This window comes from Rhinoraja longicauda, chromosome 29, assembly GCF_053455715.1.
Source record: "Rhinoraja longicauda isolate Sanriku21f chromosome 29, sRhiLon1.1, whole genome shotgun sequence".
Classification (NCBI taxonomy): domain Eukaryota; kingdom Metazoa; phylum Chordata; class Chondrichthyes; order Rajiformes; family Arhynchobatidae; genus Rhinoraja; species Rhinoraja longicauda.
The window spans coordinates 16,190,893-16,209,982 of record NC_135981.1 but is presented as its reverse complement, the minus strand read 5'-3'; the positions used below and the strand labels follow the sequence as shown (position 1 = coordinate 16,209,982).

At 42.8% G+C, this 19,090-nt stretch overlaps 1 protein-coding gene across 1 annotated transcript in view; it reads left to right on the top strand.

Moving 5' to 3' along the window:
- The window catches only part of meox1 (mesenchyme homeobox 1), a 35,416-nt gene extending 18,091 nt beyond the window's left edge, over positions 1-17,325 (top strand). The window contains exons 2-3 of the mRNA XM_078424732.1: positions 10,800-10,972; positions 16,912-17,325. Coding sequence (XP_078280858.1) covers positions 10,800-10,972; positions 16,912-17,106 — 368 coding nt within the window. The 3' untranslated portion in view covers positions 17,107-17,325. The remainder of the gene's footprint in view (positions 1-10,799; positions 10,973-16,911) is intronic.
- Positions 17,326-19,090: the final 1,765 nt, after the last annotated feature.

Sequence of the window (19,090 nt, the reverse complement as noted above, 5' to 3'; positions counted from 1 at the left end):
TTGACTAATCTTCTGGAATTTTTTGAGGATATAACTAGGAAAATTGAAAGGGGAGAGCTGGTGGATGTGGTGTACCTCGACTTTCAGAAAGCCTTCGACAAGGTCCCACATAGGAGATTAGTGGGCAAAATTAGAACACATGGTATTGGGGGTAGGGTACTGACATGGATAGAAAATTGGTTGGCAGACAGAAAGCAAAGAGTGGGGATAAATGGGTCCCTTTCAGAATGGCAGGCAGTAACTAGTGGGGTACCGCAAGGCTCTGTGCTGGGACCGCAGCTATTTACAATATACATTAATGACTTGGATGAAGGGATTAAAAGTACCATTAGCAAATTTGCAGATGATACAAACCTGGGCGGTAGTGTGAACTGTGAGGAAGATGCTATGAGGTTGCAGGGTGACTTGGACAGGTTGTGTGAGTGGGCAGATGCATGGCAGATGGAGTTTAATGTGGATAAATGTGAGGTTATCCACTTTGGTGGTAAGAATAGGAAGGCAGATTATCTGAATGGTGTCAAGTTAGGGAAAGGGGACGTAAAACGAGATCTGGGTGTCCTAGTACATCAGTGACTGAAAGGAAGCATGGAGGTACAACAGGCAGTGAAGAAAGCCAATGGAATGTTGGCCTTCATAACAAGAGGAGTTGAGTATAGGAGCAAAGAGATCCTGCAGTTGTACAGGGCCCTAATGAGACCGCACCTGGAGTACTGTGTGCAGTTTTGGTCTCCAAATTTGAGGAAGGATATTCTTGCTATTGAGGGCGTGCAGCGTAGGTTTACTAGGTTAATTCCCAGAATGGCGGGACTGTCATATGTTGATAGACTGGAGCGACTAGGCTTGTACACACTGGAATTTAGAAGGATGAGAGGGGATCTTATTGAAACATATAAGATTATTAAGGGGTTGGACACGTTAGAGGCAGGAAACATGTTCCCAATGTCGGGGGAGTCCAGAACCAGGGGCCACAGTTGAAGAATAAGGGGTAGGCCATTTAGAACGGAGATGAGGAAATACATTTTCAGTCAGAGTTGTAAATCTGTGGAATTCTCTGCCTCAGAAGGCAGTAGAGGCCAATTCTCTGAATGCATTCAAGAGAGAGCTAGATAGAGCTCTTAAGGATAGTGGAGTCAGGGGGTATGAGGAGAAGGCAGGAACGGGGTACTGATTGAGAATGATCAGCCATGATCACATTGAATGGTGGTGCTGGCTCAAAGGGCCGAATGGCCTACTCCTGCACCTATTGTCTTTTGTCTATTGTCTATTGACCCACATTTGCCTTTCCTGATCTTTCTCTCTTAACATACCTAAAGAAGCTTTTACTATCTTTCTTTATATTCTCGTACTTCATCTTTTCACCCCGTATTGCCCTTTTTGTTACCTTCCGCTGTCTTTTGAAAGTTTCCCAATCCTCTGGCTTCCCGCTACTCTTTGCTATGTTATACACCTTATTCTTTTAGTTTTATGCCATCCCTAACTTCCTTTGTCAGCCACGGTTGCCTCTTACTCCGCTTGGAATGAAATGATCCTGCATCTTCTGAATTATGCCCTGAAATTCCTGCCATTGCTGTTCCACTGTCATTCCTGCTAGGATCTTTTTCCAGTCGACCTTGGCCAGCTCCTCTCTCATGCCTTCATAGTCCCCTTTGTTCAACTGAGTCCCCTTTGTGAGATGGGAAATATTTAATGGGAACCTGACGGTGGCAGGTACATAGATTGAGCCGCCAGATTAAATAATTGAGGCAGGTGCAAAGCAACATTTAAAATACATTTGGATAGGTACAAAGCTAGAAAAGGTTTACAGGGATATGGGCTAAATGTGGCCAAGTGGGACTAGCTCAGTTCAGTTTGGTTTAGTTTATTGTCACATGTACCGAGGTACAGTGAAAAGCTTTTGTTGCCTGCTATACAGTCAGCAGAAGGAAAATACATGGTTAGAATCAAGTGCAGGAGTAGAGATTTAAGAGTGTGGAGCAATTGTAATATGTGATTGCAGATCTACTTCTGTGGCTAGCACGCAAATAGTCGCCTGGGATGGGCGCCATCTTGCAAGCACTAAGATGGGGCATCATGGTTGGCGAGGATGAATTGGGCTGAGAGGCTTGTTTCCATGCTGTATGACTGTATGACTTGTGTGTAACTGTGCTATTACATGTAATATGTGTGAGTTTAATTGCCCTTCCTGAAAGTGGTTACGTTTACATTGTGCACACGTCCACAAAAGAGTGATTGTCCAATTTTTTCCTATTCCATTGCAAGAGGAAGCCTGGCTTTCACTTGGTGCTGCTCTTGCCAAATTTGTATTGTTGCAATCAGAGTTCCTTTTCCATCTGGGAGATTTAGTAAAGCTTACAATAAAAGCTCTTGCTTGAAGGTGGATTTCCTCTTTAACAGGTCAATGAGTCAAAGTGTTGATGGTTCAGTTCGCCAGAGCCATGCTGTACCTTTTAGCTCTGTGTTTTATTTGTGCTGGAGATGTGTAGCTTGGAGTGTGGATTTCAAAAAGGAAATAGCGTGATGGCATTTGGAAATCTGCCCTGGTGAGGTCATCGCAATTAAGATAAATTTCTTCCTTGCTATGTTTGGCATTGCAAGTCTATTGTTTTTACACCTTCTAGATACAGATGCCTTCCTTAATCATTGCCATTCTTTCGCAAGCCCCATGCAAAATGTTCCTTATTTTAGTTTAGAGTTTAGGGATACAGCATGGAAACAGGCCCTTCGGCCCACCAAGTCCATCATTGATCACCTGTTCATGCTTATTCACAAAATGCTGGAGTAACTCAGCAGGTCAGGCAGCATCTCAGGAGAGAAGGAATGGGTGACGTTTCGGGTCGAGACCCTTCCTCAGACTGATGTCAGGGGGGCGGGACAAAGGAAGGATATAGGTGGAGACAGGAAGATAGAGGGAGATCTGGGAATCTAGTTCTTTGCTATCCCATCCTACACACTAGGGGCAATTTACAGAAGCCCATTAACTTACAAGCCTGCACGTCTTTGGGAACTGGCAGGATACAAGATCACCTGGAGAAAATCCTACGTGGTCACAGGGATTCTGTACAGACACAGTGTTCAAGGTTAGGATTGAATCCTGGTCTTTGACACTGTGAGGCAGCAGCTCTACAGCGACGCCACTGTGCCGTCCAATAATTGTAGATCCTGTTTAGCTTTTAGCTCACAATACTGAACCTGTGCCTTAGAACGTCTGCTACTTTATGGATTTCAATATTTAACACCTGGCCTATTTGTATAACTTTAGTGGCAAGAAAGAAGGAAGTTGCATTTATGCCTTGCCTATAATGACCATGAGAGGGTCCAGAGGAGGTTTGCGAGAATGATCCCAGGGATGATCCAGTTAATGTACGAGGAGTGGCTGATGGCTCTGGGCCTGTACTCGCTGGAGTTTAGAAGGATGAGGAGGGGGATTTCATTGAAAGACCTAGATAGAGTGGATGTGGAGAGGATGTTTCCAGTAGTGTGAGAGTCTCGGACCAGAGGGTACACCCTCAGAATAAGAGGACGTACCTTTAGAATGGAGATGATGAGGAACTTCTTTGAATCTGTGAAATTCGTTACCACTGATGTCTGTGGAGGCTGTCATTAGATATTTTTATAGCTGAGATTGATAGGTTCTTGATTGGAAACAAGAACGTCACTCCATCCCCTCAACAGATGGCAGAGATAGACGAGTTCTTGATTAGAACTGGTATCAAGTGTTTTTGGGAGAAGGCAGGAAAATGGGATTAGGTGGCAGAGATCGGCCATGATTGAATGGCAGAGTAGACTCGATGAGCTGAATGGCCTAATTCTACTCCTATAACTTGTGAACTTGAGATGCTGCCTGGCCTCCTGAGTTCCTCCAGCACTTTGTGTTTTGCCCAAGATTCCAGCATCTGCAGTTCCTTGTATCTCCACGAAACATCTTGAAATGTAGTCAAAGTGTAGTGCAACCAATCTCAGCATTCCTCTCAGGCAGCAAGGCGCTGAAGACCAGATAATATTGTATATCCTTTATAATATCCTTTGTGAGGAAGTACATTGTCCAGGGCATTAGAAAGAATTCTGAATAGGATCTTGAGACAAAATATGCCCATTTTAAAATCTAGATGGAACTGGCAGTGAATTAGTTCTGTAGAATTACATTAGATTTTAGATATACAGCGTGGAAACAGGCCCTTCGACCCACCGAGCCTGCACTGACCAGCGATCACCCCGCACACTAGTTCTCTCCTAAACATTCGGGTTAATTGACAATTTACAGAAGTCAATTAACCTACAAACCTGTCCGTCTTTGGAATGTGGGAGGAAACCGGAGCACCTGGAGAAGACCCACGCAGGTCACAAGGTGAACGTACAAACTCCGTACAGACAGCACCCGTAGTCAGGATCGAACCCGGAACTCTGGCGCTCTACGGAAGCGCTGCGGTGCCACGCAAAGACGCTAAAGCGTTTGCTTCGAACCTCTGAAGCTTTATTGAAATCACAGATCTCTGAGTCAGAGGCAAGAGTGCTACCGCGTGATCTAAGACGTTTTTGAAACGTGAAAGGTTAGTCAGACTCTCCAACTTGATGCTGCTCTTTACAAATCAGAAGAGCCCTTGTTACAGTTTGTGCTTAATTCACTGGTCTATTAAGCAGCAGATGATGGGGTTAAAAGAATTAGTCTCGGCACACTTGGACTAGAAAAGGGTCAAATCATCAAAAACCCAAAAAACAACTCCTGATGCTGGAAATATGAATGAAAAAAAGGAATATGCAGAGGCTACTCAGCAGATCAGGCAGCCTGAGGAGAGACATTTTGGGTCAATTTGTTTTGGCACCTAGGTTCTAATGAAGGATCATTGGCCTGAAATGTGAAGTGTTTCTCTCTCCCACTGTATCGCCTGATCTTCTGAACGTTTTTAGCATTTTCTGCGGTTTGTTTTAAGAGTAAAATGAAAACCACCTCCTAATGTTCCTGATGCAAGGAGCATGGACCTTGTATAAGGACAACCGCCATCTGCAGTCAAATAGCCAGTCAAACAGCCATGGAGTGCGGTGAAGCAATGCGATACGACCCACTTAACTGTTTCCGTAAATATTCCAGAAGTGACAAGTACTATAAATGCAGATCAGTGGATAATGGGAGAATTGCCCCAGCATTGTGAAATTATGTTAGAGTTTCACTAGTAATACTAAATGACGTCAAGTGTGTTTAGTTGTCACACGTATCGACAAGGGAACAATGAATTTCTTCTCGCTGCAGCTTAACGGGCCCATAAACACTATGGCACACAGATAAGATATAATTATTTAGGAGCCATTTGTGTTTACTAGCTTAGCATATTATATTATTTTGTATCCTGCTGTGTTATATTTGGGCACGTGGGGGTTGTCGTGAGATGAGTACATATATGGGCATATGTGCATATATGGACTGGGAGGAGGCAGAGTTATGAGTATTCTTGAGAATGCACTGACGTGATGCTTCAGACACGAAGGAGCCATGGCTAGAAACGAATTCTTACCAGATCTATGACTAGAGATATACTAATCTGTTTGTATTACTACTTCAATAAACGACTAATTAAACTGACATTTTTAACACTAATTAACACTATGGAACACAGATAAGATATAATTATTTAGGAGCCATTTGTGTTTACTAGCTGTCTTAGCATATTATATCATTTTGTATCCTGCTGTGTTATATTTGGGCACGTGGGGGTTGTCGTGAGATGAGTACATATATGGGCATATGTGCATATATGGACTGGGAGGCGGCAGAGTTATGAGTATTATTGAGAACGCACTGAGGTGATGCTTCAGACACGAAGGAGTCATGGCTAGATACAAATTCTTACCAGATCTATGACTAGAGATATACTAATCTGTTTGTATTACTACTTCAATTACTAATTAAACTGAAATGTCGTGAAGATCTCTCTGTTGTTGTTTGCGTCAAGAATGATCACTCCACTCCTTTCGTGAAAGTGGTAAGCTTAAGGACTTTATTGGGAAGGACTAAGTTGCCGTTACAATCATAAAAAAATACAATGATTTAATAACTGTAATACCAGGCAACCATAATCATGCAAAAACAGAAGTGCAACAGACACAGTCCACAGAGGGTCGAGTTGCTGAGGTTAGTGTTGTGTAATGTTCAAGAACCTGTTGGTTGTTGCAAAGAAGCTGTTCTGGAGGCCACTGTTTTTAGGCTCCTGTACCTTCTTTCCGAAGGTGGCAGCGAAATAAGAGCATGGCCAGGCTTGTGTGGGTCTTTGATGATATCTGCTGCCTTTTTGAGGTTGTGTCTCCTATAGATCCCTTTGATGGTGGGGAAAGTCAGTACCTGCAATTGGCCGGGCAGTGTCTACCACTTTCTTTAGTGTAGAACGCAAAGTGCTGGAGTAACTCAACAGGACAGGCATTTCTCGAGGGCATGATGTTACTCCAGCATGAAGTTACTCCAGCACTTTATGTTCTACGCAAAGTTCCAGCATCTGCAATTCCTTGTGTCTCCTCCCTGTAGTTTATGGGCATTCTAGTTGTCGAATCGGGACATGATGCAACCAGTCAGCATGCTCTCCATTTACACCCACAGAGGTTTGATAGAATATAAATAAAATAATTTTGAGTGTTATAAAGACTAAAACTTTAAATTGTCTTCAGTATCGAATAAAGTTGCTGTGAAGTAAACCGAGGCATCCTAAAGATGTGAACTCTAAATTAATGCAGATTATTCCCCTGTTGCTATCCTGAATATAATCAGAATGACATTGCCCTTTTATATTGGTCGGTGAAACCAGAGATCTCCCACTGCTGTCAGAATGTTACCATCTGCTCATTAATTGCAATTAGGACAAAGTGAATAAAAATCACAAAAAAACCATAGATCCTAGAAGTAGGCCTTTTGGCCCATGATGTCTGTGCTGGGTCATTGTCAAAGCAATCCCGAACTTAATTGCAGTATAATTCAAAAATGAGTCCCACATTGCAATCAAATGCTGAACATCATTTGGCAAGTCCCCAGGGTCAGCTGTGGAATCCCATCAACATCTGCCATGGACTTCAGTGCCAAGAGATGTACATTCCCCGTACAGGGTGATCTTCAATGTCAACCGACGAGGCGATTCACTAATTAAAATTATCATTATAAAATTATGATTGCAGATTAAACAGGAAAAAGCCTCAGTTATTTGTTGGCATCACCTTTACCAGAGCATCTCGAGTACCTTATAGCCAATTAAGTGTAAGAAAATAACTGCAGATGCTGGTACAAATCGAAGGTATTTATTCACAAAATGCTGGAGTAACTCAGCAGGTCAGGCAGCATCTCAGGAGAGAAGGAATGGGCGACATTTCGGGTCGAGACCCTTATTCAGACTGATGTCAGGGGGGCGGGACAAAGGAAGGATATAGGTGGAGACAGGAAGACAGTGGGAGATCTGGGAAGGGGAGGGGAAGAGAGGGACAGAGGAACTATCTAAAGTTGTCAATTAAGTAGCCAATTAAGTTCTTTTAAAGTGTGGTCACTTTGACATTGTATGGAGCATCAATTTGAATATAACAAAATTCCCACAAGCCGTGATAATGATTAGATCATTTATTTCAGTAATAGTTGAGCAATAAATACTGAGCAGGGCACCAGGCATGCCACCTTTGCAAGCACCTGGAAAGGTACATGTTGGTTTATCAGAAAAGACACAGTGTGCTGGAGTAATTCAGAGGATTCAGGCAGCAACTCTGGAGAACATGGAAAGGTGATGTTTCGGGTCGGAACCTTTATACTGAAAGCCTGAAGAAGGGTCCCGACCCGAAACATAACCCATCCATGTTCATTAGGGATGCTGTCTGGGCCGTGTGGCATGGTGGCGCAGCAGTAGAGTTGCTGCCTTGCAGTGCCAGAGACCCGGATTTGATCCTGATCCTGCTGTCTTTAAGGAGTTGGTACGTTCTCCCCATGACCTGTGTGTGGTGTTTTCTGGGTGCTCTGGTTTCCTCCCACACTTGAAAGACATAGTTATGTAGGATAATTGGCTTGGTAAAATTTCAAAATTGTTCCTAATGTGTGCAGGAAAGTGTTGGTGTGCGGGGATCGCTGGTCAGCACAGACGCAGTGGGCTGAAGGGCCTGTTTCCGTGCTGTATCGCTAAACTAAACTCAACTAAACTAAACTGAACAGCACTCATCCCATGTTCTCTTGGGATGCTGCCCGACCCGCTGAGTTACGCCACACGTTATGCCACCTCAAGACATTCCAATATGTGATCCACACCAGACAGAGTACTGGTTCAACATCTCCCATGGTGCACCACCTCTGCAGCATTGCACTGGGGCATCCATTGAGAAATTCTCCTTCAGCCTGAGTAGTGGAATTTAACCCATGATTACCTGGTTGAGTGCCACCAACTGAAGCACTTCAAGTAACAGTTTTACTCATTCTTAGCTTTGCGTTATAAAGCTTTGAGATCAAGCTCCATTCTAGTGCAGAATTGTTGGAGTTAGTTTAGTTTCATTTAGAGATACAGCATGAAAATAGGCCCTTCGGCCCACCCTGTCTACGCGTCCATTGTTCACCCATTCACACTAGTTCTATGTTATCCTAATTTCACCATCCACTCCCTACACACTGGGGGCAATTTACAGAAGGCCAATTAACCCAAAAACCCGCAGGTATTTAGGATGTGGGAGGAAGCCGGAGCACCCGGAGGAAACCCACACAGTCACAGGGAGAACGTGTAAACTCCACATAGACAGCACCAAGGTCAGGATGGAACCCGAGCCTCTAGTGCTGTGAGGCAGCAGCTCTACCAGCTTCTGAGTTCAGTATGCTGGATGAACACTATGAAAATCCCATATGCAGGTGGACGTCAAAGAAACCCCATCAAAACAGTTGAAGGAGAGCAATTCTTCCCCCAATTTGCAGAGCAACATTTATCCTTCAACAAATAATTTCCAAATGGATTGCCCTGAGTCTATTGTTTGGTTCCCACTGAGCACAATCTGCTTGATGCCCTATTTCCTCAGGGTTTCAGTTTATAAATAAGTTGATGACTTTAACATAACTGGACATCTTGAGGAAGCAAAAAAAAATCCCGCATAAATGCAAATGTCCTTTTATTGTGGTTATTTGAATGTTCAGACTAATATAAATCTTTGTATATCATCCAATCTATAGTCTTGAATCACGATTTATCATTTAACATCGATTTGGCCACTTATAAGATCAGATCACCTTGCCAGACACCTGGGTTTGATCCTGCTCTCGGCTACTGTCTGTATGAAGTTTGTATGTTCTCCTCGCGGCCACGTAGGTTTCCTCTGGGTGCCCAACTTTCTTCCCACATCTCTAAGACGTGCAGGTTTGTAGGTTAATTGGCCTCTAACGTGTAGTGAGAGGATGCGAAAGTGGGACCATATGGAACTAATGTGGACAGGTGATCAAAGTCAGCATGGACTAGGTGGGCCGAAGGGCCTGTTTGCATGCTGTATCTCTAAACTAAACCAAAATAATTTTCAAAGATTTCAGATAATGCACCGAAACAAGGAACTGCAGATGCTGGTTTCCAAAAACAAAATGTGCTGGAGTGACTCAGCAGGTCAGGCAGCATCCGTGGAGAACATAGGTGATAGGTGACATTTCGAGACCCTTCGTCAGACTGATTGCAGCAAGAATCACTGAGGGGGAGCAGTGAGAGAGGGTCTCACAGAACCTGAGGAGATTTCACAGTGGACCGTTAAAATATAGAAACAAGCAACAGGAATCACAGAAGGAGACAATCCGTCTGAAGAAGGGTCCCGACACGAAAATTCACCTATGCATGTTCTTCAGACATGCTGCCTGACCCGCTGAGTTACTCCAATACTTTGTTTCATTTCAGACAATGCATTGCTTATGATGTGTAGGAGTGTTGCGTGTAAAAAGAAATGAGCCTGTACCAACACAGTCTCACAAACAGCAGGTAATCTCTATTACAGCGGTGAAAGTGGAATGTTGTCCAGAAGACCCTGATGCTTTCCTGCTGTTCTTTTATGTTTTGTTGCAGGGAACTTCACAACTTAAACAGGCATAGCAAACCTTGTTTTAACACTTACAAAGCTGAATTTTCATATTTTGCCCTTACAAGGGGCGGCACAGTGGCTCAACGGCCGAGCTACTGCCTCACACGACCTGGATCCGATCCTGACTACGGATGGGCCTGTGCGGAGTTTGTACGTTCTCCCTGTGGCCACGTGGGGTTTCTTTGGGTGCTCCAGTTTCCTCCCACATTCCAAAGGTGTGCAGGTTTGTAGGTTAATTGGCCTCTATAAATTGTCCCCAGTGTATTGGATGCAAAAATGGGATAACACAGAACTAGTGTTTGAATTAGTTTAGAGATACGGCGTAGAAACATCGGTCCATCGAGTCCTCGCCGACCTGCGATCCCGGAACATTAACACTACCCTACACACACTAGGGCCAATTTTACATTTATACCAAGCCGACAAACCTGCACGTCTTTGGAGTGTGGGAGGAAACCGGAGATCCCGGAGAAAACCCACGCGGGTCTTGGGGAGAACGTACTAACTCTGTACAAACAAGCGCCTGTAGCCAGGATCGAACCTGGGTCTCTGGTGCTGTAAGGCAGCAGCTCTATCTCTACACCACCACAGTGCATGGGTGATCGATGGCCGGCTTGGACTCGGGGGGGGCTGAAGGGAATGTCTCCATGCAGTATCTCTAAACTAACCTAAAACTAATCTAAACATGCGACACTGCAAAACTCAAGGAAGCACGGATATCATTTGTAACCATACGCTGTTGTAACTTGTTGCAGAAACTCAAGATTCAAATTACAAGTCGGAGTCTAACAACAAGGCCAGGAAAGAACGGACAGCATTCACTAAAGAACAAATTCGAGAGCTGGAGGCTGAATTCGCGCACCATAATTATCTGACCAGACTCCGACGATATGAGATCGCAGTTAACTTGGATCTCACAGAAAGACAGGTAATTATTGCATTTCATTGGCTATTCATTTATCCGGTCATTTGGTTTTTATTATTGTCTTCTGCTCTTTAATATACATTCAAACCTCATGCTTTATCTATTGACAAAATCATTGTTACTGATGCTGAAATCATTGTTACTGACTGCTGCAGTAAATAAAGGGCTTGGATATGAGAGACACAAGAAACTGCAGGTGCTGGAATCCTGAGCAAAAAAAAAAGGCTGGAGGAACTCAGTCATTTTATCTCCCTCTTCCCCCTCTCCCCCCTTTCCCCTATTCCCTCCCTCCAACTTTACGTCACATCTCTTCTCTTCTCTCCTTTTGTCTCTTTTTCATCTTCAGCCTTTGTGACTTATTTCACCCCGTCTACCAAATAACCACAGGCACCCCGCTTCCCCCCCTCACCTGTATCCACCTATCACTTGCCAGGACTTGCCCCTCCCCCACCTCTCTTTTCCAGCTTTCTCCCCAGTCTCGACTCGAAACATCGTCTGTCCATTTCCCACCACAGATGCTGCCCGACCCGTTGAGTTCCGCCAGCAATTGGTGTTTTGTGCCTGGAACATGAGCCTTGGAACATGAGCCTTGTCTCTGTCTAGAGAACCTCTGATTAGAGTTAAACAAGTGGGCAAGAATTGTGTTCTCCTGCAGGGAAGGCGATGAGCTTGAAATCTTCGTTAACCAAGATGGCATGACAGAGCAAGTTCTTGTTAACAAAAAGGGGAAAATGTCAGAGCTGTAGAACATGGCTGATCTATCTTTCCCTCTCAACCCCATTCTCCTGCCTTCGCCCCATAATCCCTGACACCCTTCTTAATCAAAAATCTGTCAATCTCCACTATAAATATATCCATTGACTTGGCCTCCACAGCCAATGAATTCCAGAGATTCACCACCCTCAGACTAAATAAATTCCTTCTTATCTCCTTTCTAAAGGTACGTCCTTTTATTCTGAGGCTGCGGCCTCTGGTCCTAGTGGAGACATCTGTCTATGACCGCCAAGTAGTTCTGAATGATGTGCCCTACAGTGAGTGTCCATGCCCACAAAGACCTTGCTCAAGGCTGCCTAGATTTAATGTGTAGGAAGGAACTGCAGATGCTGGTTTAAACCAAAGATAGGCACAAAAAGCTGGAGTAACTCAGTGGGTCAGACAGCACCTCTGGAGAAAAGGAACAGATGACGTTTTGGGTCGAGAACCGTCTTCAAACATCAGTCTGAAGAAGGGTCTCGACCCAAAACGTCACCTATTCCTTTTCTTCAGAGATGCTGTCTGACCCGCTGAGTTACTCCAGCTTTTTGTGACTATCTTCTGCCTAAATTTAATTTTGAGTGGAACTGTTGGAGTTAAGAGTGAAGGAAAATTGGTTGCGTTTCACAAGAAGGGGCAGTTCAAATCCAGTTCCTGAAGCTGGCTATCGAATGTTCTACCATATTATTCTCATGATGAGATTAAGCAACATGTTGTATGCCAAGCCCAGTAATCATGCAGTGTGTCAAATGTTATTATTTTTGGGCTTCACGTTGAGGATTGGTAATGGAAATTTTTGAAGTGCTGAACTACATTCCTTGGAACAGCGCTAGCGGGTTACTTTTTTCTGAATATAACCCAGGAAACGCTGAAACAGCAAGTAGACTGAAGATAGGTTCATGGTCAAGAAAGTAGGATAACCAGCAGAACGTGTCCTCCATATCAGCACAAGCCATGGTGTCCAGGACACCAGCAAAGAGAGGAAAATGCACGCAGAATGCCAAAAGAAATGTGAGGCTACTTTGTTTTAAGTAACAGAGTGATTGAGACATTCGTTCTTCTTGAGGAAGGACATTTGTGAAAAATGTTTGCATCCAAACACTCAGCCAATCCAACAACAGGCAGCAGTAAAAGTGCTAAAACAACATAAAACCTGCTGTGCCTCATTTGAGTGGCATCTGGTTACAATTGATTCCTCTTAAAACAGGCCATAACCTTCTGCCCATTTTAAGAGCAATAGCTCTTTTATTTTCGAATGCTGGTTGTGATTTGCAGTTAAATCGTTTGAATGAGTGAATAGCGCTGTGTGAGTGAGACCCAGCTGGAATGGAGGAACAGAACTAAAAAAAAAAACCTGGATCTCAAGAACTGCATTCCTTCTCTTAAAAATATGGTTTCTTTGACAGCAAGTCCTGGTTTCATGTGGGATCAGTGAAGAGCAGAGTCACTCTACAGAGAAATCATGAACAAAACACAGTGTGGTGTATTTATCCACAAGAGAACTTCCCTTTGACACGTCACATGGTATTTTCAGAACCATTTTCACCACCTGCTATTGCACTATAATGGCAAGAATCTTATGGAAATTCCTTGGGGGGAAAAAAACATGTTTAAGAACCCTTTGTGAATCACAGCCTATTAAAATTAATATTATCCAAATTATGGGGATCCTGCAGTTCACAATAACAATAGTGAACGTCGGGAAAAGAGAGATTTTAGGATTCTTGCAGTTTCCAAAAAAGATCAACAAAACATAATAAAAGATGTCAAAACTTTAAACTTGAGATGCAATTTCCAAATTGAAAACAACATAATCAATCACAAAATATATTAACATAGATGTTAAACAAAGTGACTCAGCGGGTTAGGCAGCATCTCTGGAGAAATCCTGTCTATCTTTGGTATAAACCAGCATTTGCAATTCATTCCTACATATATTAACTTCGACTTGTTCAAACAGTGGACCAATCCATATTTATTTTGAATGAATTGGAGAGTGGGGACAGTTTCCTGGCTCTGTTTATTCCTGTAAGTGCAAATTCCTATTAATTGAGTCTACTTTTTCCTGCTGCATTGCTCTCTGCTTTTACTGCATCTTTTGACTTGGCTGCGGGCATTATCATTTGCCAGTCCAATAATTCTGAAGGTACCATAGAGCTCTTTGTTGCACTTCCATTTATAGCAACAAGCTGGGCAGGAGATGCCACATTGATATTAGTTCCACAGAAAGTCCATGAATTTCTGGTAAGTGAAGAGTTTTGTGGAAAAGTAGTTATTCATGAATTAGGAATTTGGTTTTATAAATACGCTATTGTGCAAACTACAGATTAATCACTTCACAAAACCTCGAGCTGCTGGTAATGGCATTTGTTGTTCCAGTGCTCTGTAGACCCTATGTGGTCACAGAGGCAAGAATTAACCTGTTAAATTACAAATTTGAACTCATAATTTGAGGGCAGTTCATCTCTTTGTTGTCGTTTATTTTCGTAAATAGGGAAAGATTTCTCAGTTTAGTTTAGATTGGTGTTGCTGTTGCAGGAACACAGTGCTTTAGTTATCAAAAGATGAAGTACTAAATGAAATATTAGAGACAAAAGGCTCTAAAAGCACAGCGGTAGAGTTGCGATAGAGGTGCCACCGTGGCACAGCGGTTAGAGTCGCTAGAGCACCAGAGACCCAGGTTCGATCCTGACAACAGGCGCTCTCTGTATAGAGTTTGTACGTTCTCCATGTGACCGCGTGGGTTTTTTTCTGGGTGCTCTGGTTCCTTCCCACACTCCAAAGGCATACAGGTTTGTAGGTTAATTGGCTGTGGTAAAATTATAAATTCTCCATAGTGTGTATGATAGTGCTAGTGAACGGGGTGATCACTGGTTGGCACAGACTTGGTGGGCAAAGAGCCCGTTTCCGCACTGTATCTCTAGTCTAAAGGACCTTCAGCACATCTCGTCCGTGACAACCAAGGTGTTAATCTCAGAGAGTCTCATTTGCCCACATTTAGCCCACATTTAGCGCTTTTCTATTCATGTACCTGTCCTAATATCTCTAGTGTTCTCATTGAACCTGCCTTACCACTTTCTCCGGCAGCTTGTTCCACACACCCACCACCCTCTGTGAAGTTGCCCCTCAGGTCCCTTTTAAATCTTTCCTCCCTCACCTTAAGCTCATGCCCCTGAGCTCTTGTTTTCGATTCCCTGCCCTGTGAAAAAAGACATTCATCCTATCTATTCCCCTCACAATTTTATACCCCCCTATCAGATCACCTCTCAGCTCCCTGTACTTCAAGGAATAAAGTCGCAGTCTGGCCAACCTCTCCCTGTAGCCAACGCACTCCTAAATCTCTGCCAAGCTATCTTGAAACTGGAATGCAATCTATTTTTTTTATTGCATCTACACGCCAAAGCACAGTGTAACTATAGTATATTCATACACTGCCTTGATGAATTTTAATGCTTTTATGGTTTTTATTGATTGCCTTCTCTACTTAAAGCTGAGACACTGGGCTGATACAAACTCACAAAGTAATCAAAATTCCTGTGGTCATCCACATTTTTCTCAACCCACCCCCATCTTTCTCAACCCACCCCTGTGCTTGTTAATGAGATAAGGTCCTTCAGCCCAGCAGGTCCACTCTGACCACAATCACCTGTTTACACAATTCCTACGTTCATTCAATGTGAGTTATTTTTAAATGTCCCCACATTTCCATCAACTCTCCTCAGCTTTTACTACTCATCTGCCACTAGGGCCAATGAATTTGTACATCTTAGGGATGTGGGAGGAAGCCAGGGCGTCCAGAGCTAACTCACGCAGTCACAGGGAGAACGTGCAAACCCCACGCACACAGCATCCGGGGTGGGGAATGAACCTGGCTCTGGCACTGTGAGGCAACGGCTCCACTAGCTGAACTCATTACAGCAACTAAGAAGTAAACCATCAAGGATGCTGCTACCCACATTTCATTCCTGTGCTTGCTGTTACTGGGGCAGAGATTTTCTGAGCAGCGTTCAGCAGGAATTTGTCAGATTCTCAATAGCTGCGCTTGGATTAGGCTCGAATGTCCAACTGGCTTGGATAGAGTGGATGTGGAGAGGATGTTTCCACTAGTGGGAGAGTCTCGGACTAGAGGTCATAGCCTCAGAATTAAAGGACGTTCTTTTAGGAAGGAGATGAGGAGAAATTTCTTGAGTCAGAGGGTGGTGAATCTGTGGAATTCTTTGCCACAGAAGGGTGTGGAAGCCAAGACAGTGGATATATTTAAGGCAGAGATAGATAGATTATTGATTAGTAGAGGTGTCAGAGGTTATGGGGAGGCAGGAGAATGGGGTTAGGAGGGAGAGATAGATCAGCCATGATTGAATGGCGGAGTAGACTTGATGGGCCGAATGGCTTAATTGTACTCCTATCACTTCTGATCTTATGATCTGTTAACTAATGTTTGGAAGGGATTGGTGATGGCACCTAAATTGGATATATTGGAGTAGAATAGAGGTAGAATTCAGGCAATCTTTCCACTCCATATCCTTACACTCATGATCTTTTAATCATATTTGAACCATGGACAACATGACAAGCTCTTGTGTACCTGTGGCCCTGTGTTAACACCATGACTTTAAGAAGAAAGTTTAACCATAGATGTTAAAGCAAGAACCTCTGAGGACTGGGATCAAGAGTCAAGAAAGAGATAAGAGTCAAGAGTGTTTTATTGTCATATGTCCTGAAATGGAACAATTAAATTCTTACCTGCAGCAACTCCACACGTTTGTAAACACATTACTCAATGGATAGCACATCAAAACGAACAAAGAACGGTTCAATTAATAAAAGAACAACATAATGCAAAAACATAACAACGTCCAAAGTCCCTCGTGCAACTGTTGTTTGGAGTTTAGTTGTTTAGTTGGAGATAGTAGTATTCATTGGACTGAAGTTGATTCTGATGTTACAGTTTTCAGACTCCAATACCTTCTCAACTTCACCAGAACCATTACAGTTCTGAAAATTTTATTATCACTGTCCGATTGTTCACCCACATATGTGGTGATTACCCCATCGACTCAGGGGAATTTTGATGAACTGTCATTTGGTGGGGTTCGCGAGGAGATGTATTGAGGGGTTGTGGGGTGATGGTGGGGGAAGCAAGAGTAACACCTGGAACAGCTGTGAATTGTGACCCTTTGTTCCTTTAGGTGAAAGTCTGGTTCCAGAACAGAAGAATGAAGTGGAAGCGTGTCAAAGGTGGACAACCAATTTCACCACAGAGTCAAGAACAAGATGACGTGGACTGCGTGACTCCTGACACAAATCTCAGGAACACTGATGGAAAGAGCCAAATGGAGGGCTTAGTGGACAGCAAAGAAACAATGCAGGACAGTATTAGATAAAGCCATTGGCCATACCCATCAGATTTGGATTATATAGTGGCCTTAAATTTGATGAGATCTCCTATTCAACATCAGGTGTCAACTTGACCAACCTCAGAGGAAAATGGGAACATCATCTCCTTGGACTCATTCAGCTTTGAAACCAAAGTTCATTGAGCACCATTTATTGATCATGAACATTTTGTTTTTTGTATTATAGCAAAAAAAATCAGATTTCAAATCTATGGATTCATTAACCATTTCAACAAAATGTCATTTACTTTGCTTTGTTAAGAAAACTAAGCTTGCAGTTTTGTTGCGTAAATAATGAGAAAAAATAACATTGGTTCAAACCGTGTAAATTAATACATTATGGAGATAAAGCCAGAAAATGGAAGTGGATAGTCCTGTAGTGGCAAGTTTTCCATCGTATATTAGGCATATGTAAAATAAACCGATTCAGTAAAACACTATGTTAAATACTCATTTATTATCATTAAAGATTTTGTCAAAATGATTTATAAAGCATATGTTTTCAAAGGATTTATTTTGAGTGGCATTTTAAGCCAATAATATATGGGTTTTGAAATGACAACATTACCATTTGTTTCATGTCTTTATATGAAATTCTTCTTTTGCCAATGTCAATTAACTTAAGGGTCAATTGCCTAGACATTGGATTTCACAATTTTTGGCTATGTTAAACCAGAGCTGCATACGGTACTAATGCTTATTTCTGCAAAACAAAAATCGGGCAGTACGGTGGCACAGCGGTAGAGTTGCTGCCTTACAGCGCCAGAGACCCGTGTTTGATCCTGACTACGGGTGCTTGTCTGAACGGAGTTTGTACGTTCTCCCCCGAGATCTTCGGTTTCCTCCCACGCTCCAAAGACGTCCAGGTTTGTAGGTGAATTGGCTTGGTATAAAAGTAAACCGTCTCTAGTGTGTGTAGGACAGTGTTAGTGTGCAGGGATTGCTGGCTGGTGTGGACTTGGTGGGCTGAAGGGCCAGTTTCCGCACTGTATCTCTAAACTAAATATAGTTAGATATTCAAAGCAGCATTATATATGCAGTGTATTATACATGCATTCAACTGGGACCTAATCCAATTCACAGCTGTAATTTACCCAGTACAATCATGGCTGATGTTTCACCTCAGCACTGCTTTCTGAACTAACCCCACATCCCCAATTCCCTTCATAATCAAAAACCTATCAATCCCTATCATGATTACAGTCAGCAAATGAGCCTGAACTGGTTGTCTTGGGCAAAGTTTTCCTAATGAATTCTCTAAGTGAAGAAATTGTCTCTCATCTCAATTGTCCAATCCCTTATTTCACTCTGAAGCCTGGCTCCTGACATCCAGCCAAGGGAAGCAACATTACAGCACCTACTCTATTGTTCTTAGTTAGAGTTTTGTACATTTCAGTGAGTTAACCCCTTATTCTTTTAAACGGTGGTGACTATAGGCCAGTCTTCTTAACCTCTTAAAGAATAGATCCACCTCATCCATAGAATTAATTTACTGACGATAGGTACAATTTGCTGGAGTAACTCAGCAGGACAGGCAGCATCCCTGGAGAGAAGGAATAATGGGTGATGTTTTGGGTCGGGACCCTTCTTTAGACCTCTTCAGAATTTATTGACGCTGTTTTGCATTCCCTCTATTGCAAGTTGACCTTCCTTGGGTGGTGAGACCAGACCGGGACATGTTATTCCAAATGTCTCACCAGGGACCTGTATAAAATCAGTATGATATCTTTACTCTTCTACTAAAATTCTCTTTCAATTTAAAAAAAAATAGTTTGCCCTCATAAATGCAAATATATAGAGACCTGGACATTCTTATCAATGATTTAAATATGATTTTTTTTAAACTGCAGATGCTGAAAATTTGCAATTAAAGACAGAACAATTTTCTATGCTCAGATGGTCAGGCAGTATCGCTCTCAAAGATTAAATTTGTCAATAATTGCCTTCAGGGATCAACATCAGAATGATTCAC